A 25113-nucleotide genomic window follows, 5' to 3' on the forward strand; every position below is an offset into this window, starting at 1 on the left:
AAGCAAAGGAGCTGCCATATTGAACTACTGAACTTAGCATCTGAACGGTATGTTGTCTTGTGTTTGCTTTTAATTGTATATTCAGTAATATTTTTATTTCCTTGTATTTCCCAAATTACTCGATCCATCTTTCTGTTGTCTCACCATTTGCTATGAAATGAACACACAGTGAGAGGTAAAAAACAAGACTATATTCAGGACATTCCTATATTTGGTAGTACAAGGTTACGTGTAGTATATTACTACATTCCTCTTCTGTTCCCTTTCTTTTCCCCACCCTCTGTATTTCACATTTGTAGGATATGGTGACATACCTATACATCATTTATGTCTTTCTTGTCTGTGTTAATTTTTCAGGCAGCTGTAGATGCTGATGACATACCAATGGTGGAATTGAATGTTGCAGAGTATTCCACTACACCTACTGTAAGAATTGTTATTTAAATATTTGGCATGGGTCTAACTAAGGGAGAGAACAAAAACTATTGACACTACCAATCTCTGAGCCAATTAAGTTACTCATTGACATGTAAAAATCACACAAAACTCCCACCAGAATACAGAAAATAAGACCACAGGGAATAGATCACTGCTGAAACTAAGCAGAGACTGATATAGAACACATGCACTACAGGGTTCTCCTGAAGACCAACTTAAAAAGAATTTGAGTATTTTTTTTTTAATTCAGTAGGTTTCCTGATGATGTCTGTGATTTCTTTAGTGGAGTGTGGAAACATTATTTTAGGATACCTTTTTTGAATAATATACAAAGCAAGCTGAGATAGCCTTTCAGATAGCCATCCCTTTGAGACAGCTCTAATCTGTGGCAAGTACCACTGTGCAAAGTCACACTGGTAACTATTTAATGTTCTCTGTTTTGGTTAGTGCAAAACAGCACAAAAACGCAACATGGAGGAAATACAGGTAAGTTTTTGAAATGCGCCATACCATTTCTTCAGTAAGCTCTTGTCCTATTGTCTCTCTCTTCTTCCATGTAGCATTTAAAGCTTCTGTGTAAAGCTATGGCATACTGATATACATGTATATACATATATATATACATCACAAGTGAATCAACTTGCCCTAATTCTTGACAGACAGGGAAATAAGAGAAAGAGAGTTGATAGGTGAAGAAAAGCCAGTTTTACCTTTGCAGTAATAATCAGAATGTAATATAAACATTTTAACCGTTTATTGTTAGTAGTAATTCTTATAAGATAATAAGCTAATGCTAGCCTGGTCCTAACACTCATTTTTTGGTCCTGTGCTACTGAAAGCTAAGCACTGCTACTGAATATAAATTAATCTTTCCCTCGATTCCTGTTTTCAGGAATCCTGTTTTCTATTCTCTAATTGGCTTTACCCTTCAAAATATCCATGCTGTTTTTCCTGAGTTCTACATCATTTCTTGCCCCAGTGAACCTAAACTGGTGCCTTGTCATCTATCTAGGTTTCTTTATGGAGGGACTCCTTACATCACTGAATTCACAGACCACCGGAGCACATTGTCAGCACTTTTTTCCACAGTTGAATGTGCTGTCATTAGCCTGGTGTTTCATCAAAGTAAACCAGATTAAGTAGCAAATGCAAAGTCTGTGCCTCATTATATTATCTTATTTAACTTTTTTTTTTTTCTCCTCATGAGTTCCTCCTGAGGCATTGCAAAAAGTGTTCAGATCTACTTCTTTCTCCATCCTTTCAGTTTGGCACTGAGATGGTAGTAGGGATTGGCAAAGCGCTGATCTGAATATGTGCCATATTTTCATAGATGATGCCATCTGATCTCCATGTAGCTATTTGTTTTCCATTTCTTTTAAATCCTTGCATCTTTTAGAGAGGTGAGTGCCTGAACGGTATTGGACCAAGAAAAGGAGAGCCTCGCCATAGACCATCTGCAGCCCAGATACCCAGCATTATAGTAACATACAGCAACGCGCAAGGTGTAGAGCTTCCTTCTGGATACAGCTCTGGTTTCCTAAGCCCTAAGATCAAAAGTCACAGGCAGAACAACAACTCCAATAGCTGAATGGTGCAAGACAGAATACCACCTTAGCTACTACCTCTGCAAGAACCATGGACCAGCTGAATCCAGAAGACCTTCCTACATTGTTCTGAAACACTCCTACAAACAACCAACACAAGACAAGCATGGATAAAATCAAGGGGAGTAACCTGTTCAGCATCAGAACTGTCTCCAGTGGTTCACTTCTTCATCTGAATCACATTGCAATTTTATTATTTCTTCTTTATGCAGCTCATAAAGTTATTTCTTTCACTTGGATTTTACTCTTAGGTATATTCTACCACATCATGGATCCTACCTATAAGCCTACTATGATTAACTTGAGAGGAAAGGGAAGTATGAGATCTAAAACTGGCCTTTGTTCACTTACTGTGGTTTAACTTCAAAGCTATTTGGGGAAAAACTTACTTTACTTTCTGGAGATGGTTTCTTCGTTAGTGAAGTTCCTCAAGCAAATGAAAACTTAATCACACAGTCAGTGCTCCCTTCTCTCATTAATAACACATTTTCCTTCATTTTCTTGTACAATGCGATTGAAAGGTAATGCACTTGAGCAGTAATTTGAAGTCTCAGATGTTTATTTTAATTTCTGAGATACTGGGGGAAGAGAAAGGAATCTGACAACGAGTCTACACTTCTTTCCATACTGAGCTTCTTTATCCAACAGTTACTTAAAAGACCAACTTAACCCACAATTAGCCAACGTTCCAGAGTTATAGGAAGGTTTCTGGAAGCCCCCTCCAACTTCCCTGAAGTATGTTTCACGAGAAGGATGCAGAGTTTTTATCTTTTATCTTTTTTTATCTTTAGATGTGCTTTTCCAAACTAAGCCTTGGGAGGAGCAGGTGTAGTTCTCAAAAAAAAAACATTGTTCTACAGGTGTGTAGAATCTGCAGCATCCCCAATTTAGCACTTCAATTTTTGCCTTCTCTAAACAGAAGCATCCTTCTAGCCGAGGATTTCTCCACAGTGACTAAATCCATGAGATTGTACTTATTTCCCCAGAAAGGAAAGGAAAACAGTGCTATAAAATAATAGTAATTTTCTGCTTTTCCATGGTGCTCCTTCTAAAGCATGAGTATAAATGGACAGAATTATTTTGTGATCTACAGAGATATGTATCACAAGAATGATGAGGTATAGTCAGTCCACAGAGGGAATATATATCTTCTAAACCTAAAAGCAAATGGCACAAAGAGCTATCGAAACACTTATTCACAAGGGAGCCCCAATAGTTCTGCCTTTGGTTGAATGAATGGAGGGAACCCCACAAGCCATTTTATCCTAAGTAAATCAGTTCTTCCTTAATGTCAAATCAGAGAAAGCCATAAGACCCTAAAAATTTAACAAGCTTATTTATTCCTTTGAGATGAAAATAACTTCACTGGGTTCCAGAAGATGCAGGGCACTGATTTGAAGCAAATTTTTGGAAACTTACTTGAATTGAGGTTTACTAAGAGAATAGTTATTAAAATTAGAAATTGAGGTGATAATGACTTCTGAAGCAGCCAAATATCAGATCATAAATAACTGGCCAGTTCAGACAGGTAAAAAAAACAAAAACACCGAAAGAAACAAAGTGTTCAAAATCTAGGCTGTTTTTATGGAAACAAAATCATAGGCATTAGAAGTGGAAAAGAAGTAGTACAGTTCCTCCCTCCACCTCCCACTACCGGATATTGTCTCCAGGCAGAAAACAATATTAAACTGATAATATATACAGCTAGCAACAAAGAGAAGGAAGGCGGGAAACATATCACCTTCAAACAGGAAGTAAATTCAAAGATATTCATCAAGCCTAAGGAATTTTGTTATGACTTATTCTCCTAGCTTTTAAAATTATATGAAAACATGAAGCATGTAATTCTGCCCATCCTTTGTCATGAAGGCCATGGGAAAATAGAGAAGAAATGCTAGCAAATGCTGCCTGTTTTATGTGGGTTGCAAAAGGTGGAACCTATCAAGAAAATAGGTCAAAGCTCACACATGCTGTTTCTCGTGTTAGTAAGATGCGTTTGTGTATGGTATGTCATTAAGAGCTAGACCCTTCACTCCTGATATGATTTTACTCCCAAGAAGTATTCTTGAAGACTATACACTCTTATGTATTCTTTTCCACTTTTAGAGGGTATAAAAAAGAATATGTCCATGGCTAGAAAAGCCCCACGAATCTGCAGCATGTTGTTCTGTCTATCCTTCAGCTCCAACATGTACTAGAGATTAGTTTGTATCTATAAAAAGAACTGCAGCTGCTAGTGCTTGTCTACTTACAAGAGGCTTGAAAGGCATATATTAATTAGGGAGAATCTGTTTGGGAGCACTTCAAAACTCTTGTGTGTACTCCCTATGTAAATAACAGCTCTGACTTTGCTTCACCTCTACCGAGATGAGAAAAATCATTCTGGGGAAAGCCTTCAAAACTCATTTCACCTGAATCTGTCTCCAAGTCATCCGCATAGTAACCCCAGTGGCATTTGGAATAAATCATTATTAGTTCATATTCCATCTCATCTTAGCAGCTTTATTTGTGTCCTGTATCCTCTATTTGGCAGCCATTCTTTCCGATTTGCTGTCTCTTTACACCCTTTAACAGAGATATGACTGATTGGATTAAAATAATTTAGGACTGAGATGATTCATGTTGCAGTTAAAGTCAGCTGTACAGCCTGTTCTGCACTGGCGAGACTGCCTGCAGTTTACCATGCACTAGGTATGTTCCAGTGACTTGGAGGTGTGAAAGGACTTGGGCAAAACTGAGGCACTTCCCTTTGGCCTTTTGTGCTGCAGCAGCTGTTGACAGAGCAGCCTGCTGGCAAAGGCAACAGCAAGCACTGTTGTGAGTTCACAGACATGCTTTTTACCTCCATGGGCTCCAGCTCAGATTCAAACTTGGATCAGAAGTGAAAATGTTTAGTCTAATCCTCCAAGCAATTCTGCAAAACTGCTGAGCGCTCTACTGGTGGTCCTACAGCGAAGGTATCATGATCCCATGTAACAGAAGGCTGTTGGAAGTTAGGACTGAAGTACTGCCTAAGAAGGCAGCTGCAAGCTGCCTGTCTTTCCAATTTCACATACTGTCAAGGATCTTAGTTCCTGTGGTTTGCAAGTTACAGCCTCATCTTCCATACTTTTGGGAAACAATTTTATACCCAGCACTAGGCTAGAAAGTGACATCACATGAGAATGAGTAAATTTGCACACATTCTCGCGCAAGACAGATACAGACTGCTATCAAAGAGCCTGCAGAACAGAGGTGTAAACAGAGTTTTACTAGAATCATTGTAACCAACAGAAAGAAAAGCTCTCTCTCCACTCTGCTGGCAAAGAGTGTTTTTGTTTGTTTGTTTGTTTGTTTGAAGTCCTATGTAAAAAAAAAATCCTATGTAAAAAAAGTTTGACATTCAGAAAAAAAATAAATAAAGGCACCTCCAGTGCTTTTTGGCGTCTCTACACCTCTTAAGGCATAACGTGAAAAAATTGTATGTGCCCCTGTTTCTCTCAGTGTGACTGGTGCCAGGTATTACTCAGGCCATTGCAGTAAGTGTTGCAGTGTAATCCTCATCCTTCTCTGATCCCTCAAGGAAAGATATTAGCATCTCAGTAACTCTGGCAGGGCAGCTGCATGTCTCTGATTCTGAAACAACTATTTCCACAGGACTCTAAAGAGAGAGGGTCTTTATCTGCAAAGCAACATTAGTATCGGTCTATGGTATTTCAGTTGTTGAGCAACAGGTATCTCAGTTTAAACACTTGTGCTTGTAGCTTTGCAGTTGTTAATGTCATAGGAATGTGAAAAGACCCACGTTATAAATAGGTTTATATAAAAGCAATCTTATAACAGAGAAATAACTGATGAGTAGTGTCATGCCTAGCAACCTTAGACATAGGCTACAGTCCCATGCACTAAGCATTTTATATAGAACAAAAAGGAAGATTACTGTATCTTCCTCGCCCCATCAAATTTGCAGCCTAAATGCTCATTTTCAAACTTGTAAATAGGACAACTTACAAATCCTGACAACTGTGAACTTCACACATCCCTTAACAGGACAGTAGACTGAGTAGATGATCAGCGCAGTGTAAGCCTAATAAAGCCAGCAGTTTTTCAAGAGCAAATCTAGCCTTATTAGTCTAATATAAAGTGCAAACACTAGGAAAATAAAAAAAAAAAAAAAAAGCTCTTTTCTTTTTTTGAGAAAAGTACTCCTTCATTAGCTTGGTTACAGCAGTCCTGCCAGCAGCTGGTTTCTGCTGGAGAGACAGCACGGGAATTCTATGTACCTGGCTCACAGAGCAAAGCAAATGCTGGAAGAGTCACGTCAGCATAGGAAAATGCTGGTACGTTTTCCAAACACTGATATCACCTCACTGGGTACAGAGGTGTCAGGATCTCATGGCCACATCGCTTGTCTCACGGTGGTTGGTTGGCATACTGCCTATAAACACTTTCTGGCCATGACATTGACTCTTACGATTCACCTGAAACTGGGGGTAAACAGTAGGACCAATGGCTGGGAAAAATGGAAATGGTTTTATCCCTCTTGACAGCAACCTTTTTCTTACTCCTTAATTTTTAAGCTTACACAAACAGCAGTATTGAGAGTCAGTACCAAAAACATTTCTGACTGCTTTCAGGGAGGTTGTAACCAACTCTTGCCAACGAGATGTTACGTGGGAGAACATTTTTAATATCCACTTTCATTTGAGCTACTAGAATACACACACAGTCATGAAGCACAGAAATTCACATTAAAAAAAAAAAAAAAAAAGCCTAATTAGGCCTTCTGATGCTATCTGTGACTTGAAGAATAAGCAGAATTAGTGGAAATGCTTTTTAACTTTATCAAGCTTAAGTCAACCCTCAGATATGCTGTAGAGCAGAGAGAGCTGCAGCTCAGGTTAAAATGTCTCAGCAAGCAATCTAACGCAGGCATGACCTGAAAAAAAGCTCATGGTGTGCCTCTTAGTCCATTGCTGTCTCGTGCTTACATTTATGGAGTTGTATGTGATTTTCTTATATTACAGTTTATTCTGGAGATAGTTACCTCCTACATTAGTAATGGGAAACATTATGATAGTGCAGTTACAATGCACATTACATTACAATAGTTTACATCTGTTTCTTCCTCCCCCCAAAGAAGAACCTGTTCTCAGTAACACCATAGAGCTTCAGCATTTTATTTTGTTAGGAATAATTAGGTTCAGCCACTAAGAATGTGACTATGACATATATGTTAAAAAAAAAAAAAAAGTTGCTCAAGGGAACTTGCACAAAGCATGCCTTAACCACAAAGTAAATACAAAGCCATTATTCATTTTCCTCACTATTTAGCGTTCACTCTAACTACCACACATGTACAAGACAGTTCAGAGACAGCCACAAAAATCTGACACTACATGATTGGATAGCAAAAGTGCTCCAATGTAAAGTTTCATGGAAGACATTTCCTGAATAGGCTGTGGGACACTTACAGGCATAGTTACAATTACCGTATGTTTTCCATTGACTAGAAAGATAGAACAGAACACCTGTACCCTGCCACAAAGTGCCATGCCTGAAGGTTCACAAAGAAAGTGACCAAACACCTAATGTAAAAGCCCTTCCTTCAAAAGCCCTAGTACTTTAAAATGTACTATCCATGCTCAAATGTGCACTTTGGACTGGTATAATTGATTTTTAACAAATTTTTTCATATGCCTGAATTAATCGCATGCATAGACATTTACACAACCCCTCAGGATACATAACTGAGAGACTTAAAAGTACATTAGGTCCATACCAAAAGTTTCTGGATTTTGTTGATATTTTTCCAGTTTACTATTTGCTGCTAACTCCATGCAACTGTATATTAATAAGTCTCCTAAGTTTGACACTTTGTAAAGCCAAGGTTAATACTGACAGATAACTTGTGCCGCAAACTGTGATTTGATGTAGCAAGAAGTAAGCACTTTGATAAAACCAACTCTTACAAAGAGGAGAAAGGACAGTCCTACAACAATGCAAAGCTAGAATCAGACGTTGAAGATTTTATTTTTTGTGTTTTTTCCCCATCTTTTATGGGTGACCTTGGGCAAATCACTTAATCATCTCATATGCCAGTATTTCTAGCTGTAAAATAGGGATAATATCCTCTTCATCATCATGAGGCTACTCTCTAGCTTTTGCCGTTCATTCCAAGATTCACAACTAGAAATAATACTTCTTTCTTCAACTGTTCACGTTTTCATCTTTCACTACATGGTTATCAAAAAGTCTAAAGAATTAATTGTGAAATAATTACAGATGAAAGCCATAGATTGTACTGAAGTGTATACGGGTTGCATAGAAATTCATTTTCTCAGCAGGAGGTACTCAACAGAAATAATTTATAGACACTCACCAAGTTGACTTCAGTTACCACTTCCAGGTATATTTTACTTTGTTACAAGAGTAAAGTAGAATCAGCACTTTAATGGTAAAATATAACTAATAAAAATCTGTATTATGCAATTGAGTACATTCTTTGAAGAGCCCAATGTATAATAATGTATTCCCTTGAGGAAACTGTGTTACAAATCACTGAATCAAGTTTTTCCTCTACTGTACATAAGTTGAAAGAAAAACTATCTGTGGAGAAGGCACTGAAACAGACCTATGGGGAGAAGCGCCTAATTTACAGGGGACAATTTTAAGTGAGAGATCCTTGAAAGAGGACTGATGCCTCATGGTTAAGGTTTCTTCTCTATTAATGGGCAAAAATTATCAGTGGGAAAAGGAAGTTATTGAAGGAAAAAATAGGATTATATTACTAAGAACTCTAAGCAGTAATTCCAGTGTCTGGAGAGCGTGGCTGTCATTACAAAGCTCTGGATTCTAATGCATCTGCCCAGTGCTGGGCTGTGATTTTGAGAAAATCAGATCTCCATCAGACTTTGAGTAGTATTAATATATATTAGACTGGTCATAGTTGTAAACACACAACTGAAGAACAGGTAAAGAATACAATATAACACAACATCTCAGGTTATACCTCTCCCTGTATTTGTTTATATTAGACATACTACGAAAGTCCATTTAAAAATGAGGAAAAATAAGAAGCAGGTTTAAATACAAACCAGAATATTTTTCTCTTTTTAAACCATAGGTTTCAGATCTGAATCTAGAAACTCCTTCTCAACACCACTACTCACCATCATCCTGTTGCACCGGTTGCAGAGAGTCTGCTCAGCTCAGTCCTCATCTAGAGATTCTTTTCATTTTTCCCTGTCGCAGCAGAGACCAGTCATCTCCTTGCTAGCTACTCCAGAGGGTAGGCCTTCACTTACCCTCTTCAAGGGCCTGACATGAAATAGTTGTTTCTCACCTCACCTCTCTTTGTAACCCTGACCTCTGGAGACCCTGTAAGCCCAGATCTCCGCTCCTTTTACCAGGCAGATCCAATGGCCAAGATCCTCATCCATCACCCCAAGGACAGTCCTGGAGCAGTCTTGCCTCCCAGAAGTGTCACCATCTTCTAGTTCTCCCTAGTTCACACTTACAGTACGCCTTTCCAAGCAGTTCCCAATGTCCTCAGACACCAATACCATCATTAATTAAATATAGCCCCCTCCTGGCTTTTAAAGGAAACATGGATGCTTCTACCTTAGCATGTAACCAGATGGAATCCAGATTTATAATAATCCCTCAACTGTTATTTAAAAATATGAATCCTTTTGATGCTGCTTGAAGTCTCTGAGTAACAGAAGCACGTCAGAACCCTTTTAGTGTATTGATACATCTTATTTGAAGTGCTGTTTTCCAGATGCACTAATTAAAACTCACTTTCTGCTGCTGTTCAGCGAAGTAAGAAGAGTGATTAATCTTATGAAGGACGAAGTTGAGGTAGTAGCATTAGTCAGCTCTGTGGTAGGTCACAATCACTGGATAGATTACTTCTGAAAATCATTTCTCATCTGAAAAAGAAAAAAAAAAAGAAAAAAACCCTAACACACCAATTTTTCAGGTCCTGGATCATTATGTTCAATCAGATAAGAAATGGATCATGCAGTTTTGACAGTAAAAGCTGTTCACTTTGCACACTGCAGGGGTCATTTATTTCATCCGAAGGAATTAAAAACATGAAAGCTCCATGAAACATCCTCTGAAACTCCATTTCAATAAATCACACCCATTTTAATTCCTGATTTACCCCAAATTGTTACTTAAGAAGATGGCCAAGAACAAAGGAAGCAAAAAAAAGAAAACATAATTCACAATTTATCAAAATAAAGTGGCTGTAAAGTAGACAGAGAATCCTGAAGCATCATGAAGCACAATACCTTTGTATAAAACATGTTTCTCCTCTTTCCTATTGTTGGCCACTATCACCAAAAGGAACACGACAGTTACCATCTGGTGTCAGATTTCCCCTTGCTTCTTTCACTGAGTCAAACCTCCTCAAGTTTTCTCATGTGTAGGACCCAGACCATAGCAATTTCAGAGAAAGGGCTAAGGAGGCCACAGCATGGGTTAGAGAGCTGTATCTCCCAGCTTCCTTTCATTATGCTGCCTCCTGAAATGGAAAGAATCCCCATCACAGCCAAACATACTCCGTTTTTGCTGGGTCACAGCACAAAGGCAATTGCTTATTAGATCAGGTCATGAACATGGCAATAGCTTGAGCTGCCTGAATTCCAGATTTTAAAAATGAAATTACCGCAGGAGTTTTCAGAACAATACAGCTGACTGTCCAGCATCATTGGAAACTATTTCTGGGAAACATAGGATTTGGGCTTTAGGTAACACCAGTGCATTTCTTTTGCTAAAAGCTGGCCAGGTCCACATGGCCTTACCACAGGGTAACACCAGTAAGGACTTACTATATAATACTTCATTCTCATGAGGTAGATCCTGATAGAAGCTGGGTTCCAGAGAAATGTAATTTCTCACCCACTTTTTAAGGAGGATTCTCTGAGAGTTGAAGCACTTCACAGAGATCTCAAATGAGCTCTAAATTTGCCAATTAACAATGTTAAAATAAAAGAAAACAAAAAGTCCCATGGCAGTAAAGCAACATCCCCTACTGAGCACTTTGTGTCTTAATGATTAGTTTCCTACTTAAGATTTTCACAATAGTAGTATTTCATCCCCAGTTTTAGACCTCTTAGGAGTGAAGAGATATCTGAAAAAGGATCCTGCTTGTGCAAGGAATATTTAGTGGAACTTCAGCAACTGAAATACTTTGCATAAGTATTAATGCAACAGTCTCAGCTATTACATATTCAGTGCAAATTACACTCAAAGTATCGGTTGATTTGACAAGTCAAGAGGACACCATGAGGTTTCTGTTTCAACATAAAACTAACTCATAGGCACTTGTCTTCCCTTGCTTCCTCCCTCCAAGAGCTAGCGGCTTGGTTCTACCTAAGAAACACTGGCTCCAGCAGAATCACTTGACTTCAGTTATAATTTGACTGTTATTATTTTACTTAATCTCAATTTGCAAGATCTCTTAAAAAAAAAAAAAATCACAGCACATATTTCATTGCAACATTCACTCTGCAATGGAAACTGGAATAGGGTTTTCTGGCAAGTTGTACAATAGGATTTTCTGGCAAGTTGTACAATAACCTAACCTTTGAATTGCCTTTCTTAGAAAACTTTATGGTATGTCATTGTCATTTTAAACTGTTCTGAATTAATTCAGTTTGATTTGTCTTACTACTTAAAATCCAGCACGCAGCACATTCATTAGGGATCACATTGGCCTGTGGCAGCCAGCACACTCTCTCACCCTGCCCTTCTAATCTAGCCATAAGCCTCTGTAACTCTTCCGAAAGTATTACACCACATCTTGGCCATCCATAAATTGTGTGAGCAGCTCTACCTCTCATTGTTGGATAAGCCAAAGGGTTTAATACATCAAGTGCCTGCGCTTCTTACAACCAGAGATCATGAATCCATACATACAGTAACAATGTGAACCACAGGAGTTAGAAGCTAGTGCTACTATAGCCCTATGCCACAGACGTAGCTGGAAATTAGGAAAAAATGCAAGAATGGTTAAGAAGATTGGCAACACGGAATCTGGGGACCAGTCATTCCAGGTCCTTAGGAATCTGTGAATCCACATTTACTGCAGCAGTGATGTGTTTAGGCCTATTATCCCCGAGTGCTTTGAGTTCAGTTCCTCCGTTACTCCCAGTATGACTGAAAGGAGTAAGAAAGGAATGGGCGAATGTGCAAATGAAAACTGAGATGACTTTGGTTACATCATTACTAAACAGCTAAGTCCTCCTGTGAAGCTGTTCTGTCACTGTATTCTGTTGGGGAATTTGAGTACAGACTCCTATGGACACTGAGTAGCAAATATTTAGTTTTGCAGAGAAATCTCTTGTGTAGGTTTATGTAGCGGGCAAAGCAGATTGCTAGCATAAACGTACATGTACTAAAGGAAAACTTGTGTTCAGGTTTAAATCCAGTTTGTTCTATTTCATTTTTAATATGCACACTACTCCAACAATAGTTTACTCTGGTGTACCTGCTGAGGCACTGGTGTTAAACAAATATACTTTATGCTTCAAGGGCCAGGAAAATTTCTCTGGGATGTTGAAAGGTGGGGCACTGGGATGCTACCCTTTGAAACGCCCATATACCTGCAGTCATTCCCCAGTGGCTGCCAAGATTATTATAAAATCTTTAAAATGATCTTCACCCACAACTACGAAGTGGCCAATGAATTATTTGTAAATAATTACCTCCAAATTCTTTAGTTTTCAAGGAAAAGTGGTGCTTGAGTTAAGCCATTATTTGGAAGAGCCAACGGGCTCAACTTTCTCAGCTAAGTTTACCCTAGTCTTCAGAGGCCACAATTCGAATTGTTTCAATAAACCGTTAGGATGAGCTGAACAAATCATCAGATCAAGGCGCCAGGTAACCACACTGAACAAGGCTGATACTCAGCTGGCACTACTTTGTGGTAAGCTCCGATGATAATCAGCACTGAGTGAGAGTATGGCATGAAGTCTCTCTGCAACCCTGACAATGCAATTTACCATGGTACCCAAGTTTATCTTTCAATAGGCAAAGCATTTACTCTGGGAGTGCTGCAAAATTTTTAAGGTTTTGTGTGAAGGGTCCAAACTGTGAGCTTTTTTCCATAGCAAAACAGAGGACTGAAGTTTCTGTTTTAAGAAAATTGCAGTGATGGATTAATCAGCCCGCAACTGAAAGTTGCAGAGAGGTATCAAGTGAAACAGACAGCAAGACATTCACAATACCTTGTCCTTCAGGGAGCGTGCATTTACACCTGAGTATTTACAGATGACCAGTGAGCTAGAATTAAGAGGCCAACATTTACTTAGATAAACTGAAAACAGACCGAATTTAAACTTGAAGAGAATTCAAGCTCTTCTTCTGTCTAAAATTGGACCACCAGATTTGCAGATACTGTGTAGGCATTTTGAGGCTGGACTGGCCCCAAGCATGATAACAGCCTGGGTTATGAGTCAGGCTGCACTGCTGGAGTCGTTCCCGCTGATGGCCCATCTTGAATTACCTCCTGCCCTAACTCTGCTTTGACCCTGTGCTGGGCACGTTATGCTACTAATGCAGCTCAAAGAAATGACAGGAACAGTCCAAGAAGGTTACCATATTGACAGCCTTATTTTTTAGTTTTGGGCAAAATTCAAAAAACCCACCTCATTTGGAGCAAAGATGAGTTGCAATGAGTTTGCCCTTCTATGTTGGCAGCACAAGGAACTTTGCAAAAGACTGAAAATGGGAACAACAGATCTCTGTCTTACAAGGTAGAGCCACACTAAAAAGATTATTCTTATCTGAGCTATGCTTGGTACATTCCCCTAAGATCTTCTGTAAAATTTCTGCTAAGTAAAATAACTGTGAAGACCCAAAATACTAGATTCCTTTGGCAGCTTTTTTGCCAACGCCAATATCTAAGCTATAATCCCACATCAATTGGACTGTTACTGGACGTTCCTATAGTGTTTGCTTTAACGGAGTTCCTCCAGGCTTTTATTAGAGGGGAAGTGAAAATGGGGGGTTTTGCCAATTGATTTTATTCACTATTCACAGAAGGAACAGACCACTGAATCTCCAGCCCCCTTACACAGCGTGTAGAAAGGACAGTGCTAAGCAACAAACACAGTCACAAATGTAAAGGCTTCATTTACTGGAGTTGATGGAGTGCAAATGCACCCCAGATCTGTGCTCTTCTGAAAGTGAGCTCTTCTGTTTCAACAGCCACATCAAAGTCACCACAGAGAAATAACACCTACACAGTGCAAATCAGACTAAAGGTAATATTTTGTTATTGGTTGCAATCAAAGTAACAAAAGCTCTCAGAAAGCCACACTCATCACTGGCTCACCACTACTTCTGCACTCAGAACTGTAACCCCTTCAGTGGCTGAGGGAAAGAGATCAGATGTCAAAAGCATTATCCCAGGAGAAAGCACACCCATACTTTGTGCTGCAATGTATTACTTTACTCGCTAATTTCCCTAACAGCATCACTGGCAAGGAACCCCTCAGTAGTGGAGGAGGCCAGCCTTGCTGAGGGAAATCATTCTTTTACTTCTCCATCTGCAGTGGTTGTGCCTTCAGTTCACACTTAGTGCAACTAAATTGGGCAAACCATAATCAGGTATGAAATCATATTACAGGAATTTATGAAATATGTGAGGTGTGGATTTTTTTTATTGTTTATTTTAAGAGGAAAACAATCCTTCTGTGACTGATCTGAGGCCGAACAGCCAATGAAGCAGCTGGGGAGACCAGACTGCAATTAGAAGGATGGACAAAAGACTTGGAGAAAGATTTGGAGAAAAACCATAATTAACCCTTGGCAGAATTACCAGGATTTTCCAAGAAAGGAAATAGCCCAGGCTGGGCTAAAACTCATGGGTCAAAAGCAAATCACACTGAGTGTCGGAGAAGACTGGACAGTTAAATCTTCAGTCAGTCACTTTCCAGAGCGTAGCTAGGCTTGTCTGCACAGGATGGCCTGCCAGCAGTCTCTAGTTTTCAACTGGTGATCCTGGAGGTGTTTCACAGAACTATTCCAAGACCACTGGTAGATCAGCAACATTTTTGTAAAACATTGTTTAAAATTAAAGTTTAATACTGTGACCAGTGCCTGCTAGAAAAAAGAGGATAGGGGATTCTGTCCCTCCGAAAGACCAGCACAAGCTGTCGGGAAACAAACAGTTTGTAGGCTCCCTTAGAGACTGCTGAAGAGGTTGAGCTCCCATAGTTTCAATTTCTCTGGCCTCGAGTGATTTAACTATCAATGCACAAGCTAGCAGATTCAACCTTGTTTCAAACAAAACCAAATTCTGAAGCAGAACCCATCAGCCTCTTGTCAGCACAGGACAACAGGCCAACCTGCAGTCTTCCTTGCCAATGTTCTCCAGGGAGCAGATTCCAAGTTGTTAATGGTCTTGTACAGCTTCAGATATGTGTCCTAGATGATCTAACAGATCATCACTTTATTTATCATCAAATAAGGATAATGTCCCCCCTGTACATACCACGTTTTCCAGCTAAGTCACCATTTCCGCTACTTTAACAGGTTTGCTCAACTGCAGGAGAACTACCTGTGATTTTGCAGCTTTTGTTGTTTAAAGAGGGCTTCTACAAGCCAGCAGACTTAATGAGGACTTCAACGGATGGCAGAGAGCAAAGGCTAACTCCAAGGAGAGCAAAGTGTGTATTTTCATCCTGATACTTGTTAACACAGATCCACTGCAAAACTCCTCTGACAATTACAATTCCTACCCCTTAAACATGCTACTGAGGGGCTGTGGAGGGTTTTAAATGCACACAGCATGTGATGAAACTAGCACAGAGTGCACAGAAGTGCCACAGAAGGTCAGATCAGGTTCTGCCCTCATTTATTTCCACTGAATCCTCCCAAAGGGAATCAAAGCCCCTCGGTGCAATGGTAGCAACGTGCACAAGATGGAGGCTTGCAGCATGGTAAAAGCGCTGTTCAACGCTGAAAAATGAAACAGCTCATCAAGTTCTGAAGCTCTTGCGGCAGAAGGGGAAAAGATCCCGAGCTCTTTCTGACGCGCTGCCTGCGGGATCCCACAGCGACCCGCCGGGCCTGTCCCTGGTGCTGAAGGGGCCGTTACGCCGCGGGCACGCGCCCCTAACGGCCCGGCCTCGAGGCAGCGCCAGCCTGTCGGATTTGGGGAGGGTATTTTATTTTATTTTATTTTATTTTATTTTACTTTATTTTACTTTATTTTATTTATTTTTTAACTCGGAAAAGGGCGGCTGTCGGCCAGGCGCAGCCTCCCGCGCGTTCAGCCGGGCGGGACAGGCGGGCGGGCTGACACGAGGAGGGAGCCGCTGACGAGGCCGAGGGTGAACGCGGCCCCGGGGCTCTCTGACAGGGGCTGCGGGACACGGAAAGCGGGCAAGTAAAAAATAATAATAATAGTGATAATAAATAAATACATAAAACTCCGGCACAGCGGAGAAGGCAGCGATTTGCCACGTGATCCGGCGGGGAGGAGGCCGGCGGGTGGAGGCTGCGGCTGAGCCCCGCCGGGGGCGCCCCCGCTCCCCCCCTCCCCCCCGGCCGCCATTTCGTGCCTCGCCGCCTCCCTGCGGGCAGCGGCGCCCCCCGGCCGCGAGTACCTGCTGCCCCGGCGCTCGGCTCCCCACAGCCCGCTGCCGCTTCTCCCGCTCTGCCACCACGCCCAGAGGCGAGCTCAGTTCACAGCCGGCCGCTAGGAAGCGGCACGGCAAGTAACGGTCCCCGCACCCACGGCGGCTCCCCTCACGCTCCTCCCAGCCCGGCCGGGGGGCGCCGGGCACGCTCCGGGGGGCGGCCGCCGCTTGCGGGGCCCTCGGGGGCGGGCGGTGCCGCCGCCCTTCCCCGCTCCCCTCAGCCCCGCTGGCCGCAGGCGCCGCCCGCTGAGGGCCCGCGGCTCCCGGCCGGCCCCTGGAGTTACCGGTTGCGCCCCGCCGGCTCGGCTCCGACGGCCGGGACAGGTGGGTGGCGCTGAGGGAAGGAGAGGGGCCCGCCGCAGCCGCGGCGTGGAAAACGGGAGGGCTTGTGCTGGCCCAAGGGGAAAAGCGCCTTTGGCGAGCGGAGGGTACAGGGCGGCAGCGCCTTGCCGCTGTTCAAACTCTCCCCGTGGAGGGAAAGTTTCTGTAGTGGGAGGTGTTGCCCAGGGGAGGCTGTGCTGAGGAGGCGGAAAGGAGGTGAGACATTGGGGGCAAACCTAGCTTTGGGGCGCCTTCTTCGCTGAAGAGGAAATCCTGCCTCGCTGCACCTGTGGGCGGGCACGGAGGGGGGCCCTGCCCCACCGGGGCGGTGCCGGGAGCCGTGAGGAGGGGGCTCTGGGGTGGCGACCCCAGAGGGGCAGCGCGGGGTGCCGCCTCTGAGCCGTGCCGCCCCCCCAGCCTGCCGTGCCCAGTCTCCGGCTCATGGAAACCCTGTGACATAGATGTCAGCTCTGGCTATGGCCCTGTGGAGCTGACAGCGACCTGCACGAAGCCTCTCTTCAGCCCTTTTTCTTTTTCTTTCCTTTTTTTTTTTTTTTTTTTTTTTTTTTTTTTTTTTTTTCTTCTTGGGTCTTTTCTCTCGGTAAGCCCAAACTGTTGATTAGGATTCCCTGCAGCAAGGCACAAATTAGAGTCGTTGCAGGGTTGCTTTTCTGGTTTCAGCCCGGAGTCAGGCGAGAAGAATAAAAACAAAACAGCAAAGCGCGTTGCAGCCTTCTTTCTGGTTCAAGTACCTGCTTTGAAACTGAGTTGCATTTTAATCCAGTTGCTGCTCTTGGTTCAATTAGTGACCTAAAGCTGGTAACCTCAGCACTCTGGCTCCATAGGTAAAAAGGAGTTGGTAACGTTTACCTAAACAACAGGTGTTTGGGTATTCTTTCTCTTTAAAACAAACAAACAAACAAAATCCTTTATATCTTGGTGAAGTCGGTGCCACAGAAGCATTAAGTATTACATGCTGTAGTGGGTGCGTTTGAAAACCATAACTGAAATGCTGATAAGGCGAGAAGTTTGTAACACACACTGAAGTCTTTTTGCAATATGGGGGTGAAAGTGGCAGTAAATAGTCTGGACAGGTGAGACTTACTCCCTTCCCAAAGCAGCTTCTTAGTCTCTCTCCCCCTCTCCACAGGTGTGGTTTGCAGTTTAACATAGTTTCAAAAGTCATAAAATCTTCTAAAGATGAAGGTTGGCTACTCTGTGGTGTATATTCACTCTTTTTTCATAGTAAAAGGAGGCTGTAGCAGAGTAAAAAAGAGTATTTAACATCAAAAATACTGTGTTTTTTTTTTTTTTTTTCCTCTGTAATGGTGAAAGTGTTAATGGCAAATGATCTGGAAGTGAGAGTAAACTGCAAATTCAATGAGCTGATAAGATGATATGGGCAGCAGCAAAGGGCCAAACAGAAAGTGGTTTGAGCTGCATTTCTGAAGGCTTTGTGTTACAGAGAAGGGAGATAATGTTCCATTATGCTGCTCTAGCTGTCTCCCTAAGAATACTATATTCTGTTGGGACCTGAAACCGGCATGTGAAAAAGATATCAACAAAGCAGAATTTGCTGAAGCCAAGGGTAGAAAATTTAGTTTCTGAAGAAAGTACAAACTACAAGACTTAACAACTTGACAGAGGAACTCTGAAAGAAGTTCTGTCAGAGCAGAAGGATTTTGACTGAATGGGTGAACAACACTGTACGTGGAAGTAGAAGGAGGAGTAATGGAACTTAATTCAGGCTGTAGCAGTGAAGGAAGGGAGATGGCAATGAGCTCATTGGCATTGTAGAATAGTTTTGCTTTGGAAGCAATAATGATCTTGTGCTGAAAAAAAATCATTGATCCCAGGAGTTACTTCTATATTCAATTTGACATTGGCAGGGTAGGAATTAAGAGTTAAAAATGTTTTCCATTGATGACGTGTAGAATTTGTATATATTTGTATCGAACTCTTTCGTACTGATTAGCCAATATACAGTAAAAACATGCTATTTTGTCCTTTTTTCTGGTCCTTCTTGGTGAAGGTCTTTTTATCAGCAAAGAAGTGATAGCATTTCTCTGCAGTTCAAGTATTTCGCTTGCCCAAAGAAAACGATAAAGGGTTATAGCAACCATGACCTCGCAGGTGTCTTTCTGTGCGCCAAAGCACACATTCTGTTGCAGATCAGAAGTCAAATAAACTTTCAAGCAATCTACTTCTGAAATGACACGAATGACACAACCTTGCTGCTGCAGTAGCAGTAATTCAAGGCTCTCCCAGGAGCACATCTACCATTGCAACTAAAATACATGATGAGTAATGCGGCCAGCCTAACAAAGTGGTAGCAACTTGAACAATTGGAATTTCCATGACTTGTTTCCTTTCATCTTAATTTAGCATTGACTCTAGTGGTTTTTATTTCATTCACTTGATGGCTTTGCACTCCCGAGCGCGCAGTTGTAGCTTTCCTAAAGTCTTTTCGCTGTAATACCACATGGTCTCCTAGCATATGTGAATTGTTTCCGCTAGTGTAACGCCTCTGACGTTTTGGAGGGATGGCTTTGCCCAGGCTCTGCGGCATTTGCTGGAGGTTGCAGTATGTTTCTGCGCACAGAGCTTGCTGGCACCGTGGGCCTGTGGTGCCTGGTACCCATCCAGCTTCCTCACAGCTGCTCCTATCAGTCACCTGGGGACAACTCTGGGGGGGCTTTGTGAGCTCTGGACGAATCTTTGTTTTGCTATCTGAAGAGAAAATGTCACCTGGCTCCTGGAATATGTTGTGTTGTGTGTTGTTGTTTTTTACCTTTAAATGTCATTCCTCACACCAGTGGCCTCATTTGACTCAGCATAGCTCCTGTCTGAAGGAAGGGAACTGTACGCACGTCACAGGTTTTGACATAGCTGGAGAATGTAGGAAAGAAGGCACCCCAAGAGAAACAAAATGCTGTTATTTGAGCAAACAAAAAGTGATTTTTGGAACAGTCTAATAGGTGGTTATGTAAAGCAACTAAAACCTAATCCAAACACCACAGGCTTCTGAAAGCAGGAGGGTTGTCTACTATGTATACGCAGTTCATTTCATCCTCAGGTTTCCCAGAAGGTTTTGTGGAGGTTTGTGATGGTAGCTTTGATGGCACGGTACCTGCTGCAACAGTCCAGTTCCCTGTGTTTGCTCTGGATACTTGACATGGTGAGTGCACCTGTGTGTCTCACCTCTGAAAAGAAGGCAGGATTGAAATAATCACCTGGGTGGATCACTGGCTTTCTGATCTGCCCGTAGCAGGATAAAAGGCAGACAAGACCAATGCTGAACATCCCCTCAGGTGAAGCTGTGACTGCAGCTCAAGCTTCTTTGCTGTTTGCAGTTCTCCATAATTAAATGTGGAGCTTTCTGAGGGCTGGCAGAGGGGAAACAAAAACAGGAGGAAAGGACTTAAGCCTGGAAAAAGAAAACTGTGTACCTGACAGTGGTTGCATGGACACATGAAAGAGGTCCTGCTGTGTCGAAAGGCAACGTGGGCCAGGATGCAGGCACATTCCCTGCACTTTCTTTGTAAAAGTGCCAAGCTACGCTGAATGTTTCTGTGGACACAGACAGAAACCAAGGCAGTAGAAACAAGTGTCCTCAGCTGAACATGTCATTCAAATGTGAGTGCCCCTAATGAGATTACCACTTTAGTTTCATAGCACCCAACCCAGCCTGAAGGATCTCACAAACCCTTTCACATGTCCTAAACTGATAAGCACATGGCATGTTGCGGATGTCAAAGTAGGATAGAAGCACATAGTGTTTGATTAAGCAGCATTTCTGTTTCTTAATGCTTAGGTCTGTTCAGCTTGCTGTCTGTGCAGTTTTATTCTGTTACAGTTCTTGCCATTTTTTAGTTGGTTTTTGGTTTTGTTTTTCAAATGACTGAAGATTTAAGTACAGGAAGGTAGAATGCATGGAGTTCATCATACATATAAATGTAACCTCTCTTCTAATATTTATTTTTTCTATAACACTTTCTTTACTAGTGAAACGATGGCTTGTCATCTTTGTTTTACTCATGTTTTTCTTATATTTTTCTGAACCTTTGAAATGGAGCCAAAAAGGGGCACTAGAAAAACACAGTGAATTCCTAGAAAAAGGACAGGAATAGTGCAGTGGAAATTTCTCTTGTGTTTGCCTGTGATCTTTTCAAAAATAATAATAATGAAAAAAAAAAAAGCAGTATCTGAATTAAGAGGCCTACAGGATAAATGAAAAGGCTGAAAGTGGCATGGTTCAAAGTGCAAAAAGTCCCTTTTCTCCCCCCTCTAAGTCATCGTTCAAACATCACTGTTTCTGGCCTCATACAGAGATAGCTTACAGACGTAGTTCATTTAAACATGTTCCATAAGTATTTGTGAGACTTTAACCTTTTTTCTTTGAAACTGTGCCTTGCTATAGTTTTGGTTTGCACCGGTTCTACTGTCTGAGTCAAACCCATGTGAATTTCTGTGGTTTGATTTGGACCTTGGACTGAAAAATGTGGTTATGTGGTATAGCCTACAGTCTGTGGAGCATAATTATTTCCTTGTACAAATGGCTTTTCTGCCACTCTGCATGCTAAACAAACTAAGACGTATGTGGTTTTGAAAAATTATTGATCAGCTCCACAGATAAAGGCTGAGGCCATGATTATGTTTGCTCTCTGTAGTTTCACCATCAGTTTTCTGTGACATTTTAAGATGGGTGCATGGGCAGACTGGCACACTACCAAATGGAGCTCCCTCACTAGTGCATTGTGTGGTTTTGGTTGTCTTTTTCATTATCAGAGGAGAGCCCGTGCTTGTTTTTCACCTTAACGTAATGGGAATTTCTTTGTAATGTGAGGGTGAAAGCAAGGGTGCTGCAGAGATACACTTGAGTGCTTCTGGAGCTCCTGCACATGTTAATGACTTGAAAGTGGTGAGTGTTATTTAATGTTTATAGCTTTATCCTAAGAGCAGAAGCTGTTTATCTTTTTAGTTCTGCCAGCAGCTTCTCCCCTTCCCTCTTGTTCTCTGTGCTTTAGTTATTCCCAGTCTAAGGCAGAAATGTATCCCGTGTTACCAAATAAGGGTTAAAACGTTTTTTTTATGGAACACTGAACACAAATTCTATATAAACCATGAAAACTTATGGAGTGAATTGAGGAAGCAGCTAGTTAATTGTATTCTTAATTGTCATGCCTTTAGAAGACTTGTATCAAAACAGTATGACAAGTCTGTGATGAAACTATGCTTATTCCATTTAAATTAAATGCTGCTTAGAAATAGCTCATATTTCTATATGCATTCCAAGAGAATACATTTTAATTGTCCCTTGAGAAAGTGTAGGCTATGGAAGCAAGAGCCAAAAATGAAGTTATGAAGTTTTTTTTTTGTCATGTGCATAGTAGGTACTTATTTCAGTTTAGTAGATCAGTGTCAGAGAAGGTAAACACACAGTTTTGGTGTTTTATTTTTGCTGTGTGTATATATATATGTAAGGACTTGTTTGTAGTATGTTATGTATCACTGTACAATACACATGTTCTGAAGCAGAAATTACAACTGGTTATGTAAGTGTTTAATAGATTAGAAATGAGATTTGTATGTTTGGGATTTTAGCATGGGATTCTATTTGCATGTTTTATTCCAAATGTGTTTTGCCCATGAAGTAACTGAACATGAAGAGGGTCTTGAGAAGCCTAGAAAGATCTGTCCCCCCCTCCCTGGGGGCTATATTAGACCTCTGAGTCATGAAGTCTTTGCATAGTAGGTGTCTGGTTACAAACCTTTTATGGGCCCTACTCAGCTGGGATATCAGCATCTGCATTATAGCTCCCATCTATTCTTAGGTGATATCCCAGCACGACTGAACAGGCAAGGCAGAAAGAAAATTGCTGTCATTATATAAAACTCTGCCCTCTTCTTACTGTGTCTTTTCACCCCATCACTCTACCCCATCCTTCTGTTCTGCAGTGTCCTGGTGCCTTGTGAAGGAGGTACAGGATGGCTTACAACGTGACTCTGAATGGACCTGGACCATGGGGCTTCCGACTGCAGGGGGGCAAGGACTTCAACATGCCCTTGACAATCTCCAGAGTAAGTGAACAAAAAGCCTTGTTGGGCTTGTTTAGGTTGGAAAGTAGCAGTAAACTAATTGTATGTACGCTCCGACCTGGCCAAGTAAAATAGAGGATCTTTGCAGCTAGGTCTGAACAAAGAATCGGAGAATATAATGTGGACTCCAAATACACAAATTCACAGCACAGCCTGGCATTGATGCTGTCTCAGACATTTCTTGTTTGTATATTTTTAAGAATGATGATGCTGTCTCCTTTTACATGAGCTTCCAGTTCTATTTTGTATGGTGTTTTCTCTTTTTCTACTGACAGGGGCCTCGCTGGTGCTGTTTTGGGGGAAGAGAGTAGAACAACTATGAATGGGAATACAAAATAGTACTTCTAGAAAGTAATTATGTAACTGCTTGTCAATATGTAAAGTCTAGGTCTGTTCAAAGTGGGCAAAGATAAGGATATATGTCCATCTCTTGGATGAAAATTAGGCATGTCAAGCAGAAGATAGTGCTTAAAATGCAGACTTAAATTATGCAGAAGCCTTCCACTTGTAGCTGATAAACAGCATGTGACTTAATAATTAATTACCTCATGTTGATTATAGATAAGTCCATTTATTTTCTAGCCATCTCTTCCTCCACCCCCAAGAAATTGTTTTCTTAAATTTATTTATTTTTTAAACCACGGGTCACTGTAAAGAAATTCAAAATCATTCCCTTTACTATTTTCTGACCAAGCTAGATAGTTCTTTGTAACTTCTGGTTTGGGAGATATCTGCTTTATGCTGCTTCCTACAGCTTCCTCCTTTTTTGTCAGTCTCAAATCTATTCCAGAATGTTGAGATCTTTTAGAGATGTCTTTGTTCCTCCGCAGACCACCTGCAGAAGGCTTATTTTGCAGAGCAATGACAAGAGAGGTTACTTACATAACAGTGTTTAAAAGGAATACCAGAATGATTTAATCAGATAAACAAATAGAATGCAAACAAATGGTCTGCTCCAGTGGGGGGGAGCCACCTACACTGCTTTGAAAAGTTCTTTTTTCATAATGAAACAACTAGTCTGTTGAGTTGTAGGTACCAAACTGAGATCCCTGCAGCAATTGTGATTCAGAGTCATCTGTGAGCTTCTGCAACCTTAACTATCCTATTTCATATTTAAACTGTAAAGCTCTGTCTTATTTGATCTCCCTTACTCTAATATACAATATTCCTTTTTCCATAGAGACATATTTACCTTAACACTAAGTCCTATAATGAGATGACCATTTCATAAACGCTTTTGCAAAAGCAGTCTTTGTTCTTCAGTAATTGCAAAGGAAGCTGTTCTGTCTGTGTTGTAATGCCACACAAAAAAAAAAAAAAAGAAAAAAAAGCGTACAAAAAAATAAATCTACTTCGTACACTTGTATTAATTTCACTAAGATTTTTGGTATTTGGTAAATAGTTTTGGTATTTCTTTATTGCACCCAAATTAAGTACAGAGAGGTACCAACATACTTCTGTAGGCATTTTCATGACATTTTGCAGCCTGCACTGTAAGGTGTTGATATTTTTTTGTAAGTAATTCAATCACAGAGTCTGCTATTCAACATCTGGGGCTATGGCACTTACACTTGCAGAAATGAAAAGACACTTCTTTCAAAGCGAGTCCATTGTCACAGGTTATGATCTCATAAGGTACGCTCCTTGTGCCTGAAGGCGATGTGATTCTGCTGGGGCCTTTGAGAATCGTGTGATGAGCAGGAGTGGAACTGCAATGGTTGGATTCACAGAGGTGGGGCGGAATTACCTTTTCACACAGCTGGATGAATTTCTAGCAATAGAAGTATCAGAAAGCACTGTTAAAATCTTTTGAAATTGTTAATGTTAAAATGTTGTGAAATCTTCCTCGGTGAGGCCCAGTTCTTAGCTGAGAGGATTGCTTTTGGCTCAGATTGGGTTTTGTAGCCTGCCTTAGGGAAAAAGCAGGCATTCAGGAATGAACATAGCTTCTTTTAGGGAGGGCTGGAGTAGGAGAGAGTTGTGATATTTTTAATTGGAACACAGTGTTAGAC

The 25113-nt window shown here is 41.2% G+C and overlaps 3 protein-coding genes across 27 annotated transcripts in view; 2 read left to right on the forward strand and 1 right to left on the reverse strand.

Moving 5' to 3' along the window:
• OPN4 (opsin 4) overlaps window positions 1–7190 on the forward strand; it is a 28130-nt gene extending 20940 nt beyond the window's left edge. For 2 of the 3 annotated variants that reach the window (XM_072040102.1, XM_072040104.1), the window contains 2 exons: window positions 358–426; window positions 1835–7190. In XM_072040102.1, the coding sequence (XP_071896203.1) occupies window positions 358–426; window positions 1835–2026 (261 nt within the window). In that variant the 3' untranslated portion in view covers window positions 2027–7190. The remainder of the gene's footprint in view (window positions 1–357; window positions 427–1834) is intronic. The other variant, XM_021276775.4, reaches the window with a different exon arrangement.
• WAPL (WAPL cohesin release factor) overlaps window positions 1–16803 on the reverse strand; it is a 148630-nt gene extending 131827 nt beyond the window's left edge. The window contains exons 1-2 of the mRNA XM_038181038.2: window positions 16649–16803; window positions 9825–9955 (exon numbers count right to left, since the gene is read on the reverse strand). The gene's annotated coding sequence lies outside the window, so the exon portion shown is untranslated. The remainder of the gene's footprint in view (window positions 1–9824; window positions 9956–16648) is intronic.
• Window positions 16804–16868: 65 nt separating this feature from the next.
• Window positions 16869–25113, forward strand: part of LDB3 (LIM domain binding 3) — a 121431-nt gene continuing 113186 nt past the window's right edge. For 16 of the 23 annotated variants that reach the window (XM_038181039.2, XM_072040088.1, XM_072040089.1 and 13 more), the window contains exons 1-2: window positions 22721–22861; window positions 22961–23083. In XM_038181039.2, the coding sequence (XP_038036967.1) occupies window positions 23026–23083 (58 nt within the window). In that variant the 5' untranslated portion in view covers window positions 22721–22861; window positions 22961–23025. The other 7 variants (XM_038181044.2, XM_038181040.2, XM_038181045.2 and 4 more) reach the window with 7 other exon arrangements.

The sequence above is a fragment of the Anas platyrhynchos genome, chromosome 6 (genome assembly GCF_047663525.1).
Source record: "Anas platyrhynchos isolate ZD024472 breed Pekin duck chromosome 6, IASCAAS_PekinDuck_T2T, whole genome shotgun sequence".
NCBI lineage: Eukaryota > Metazoa > Chordata > Aves > Anseriformes > Anatidae > Anas > Anas platyrhynchos.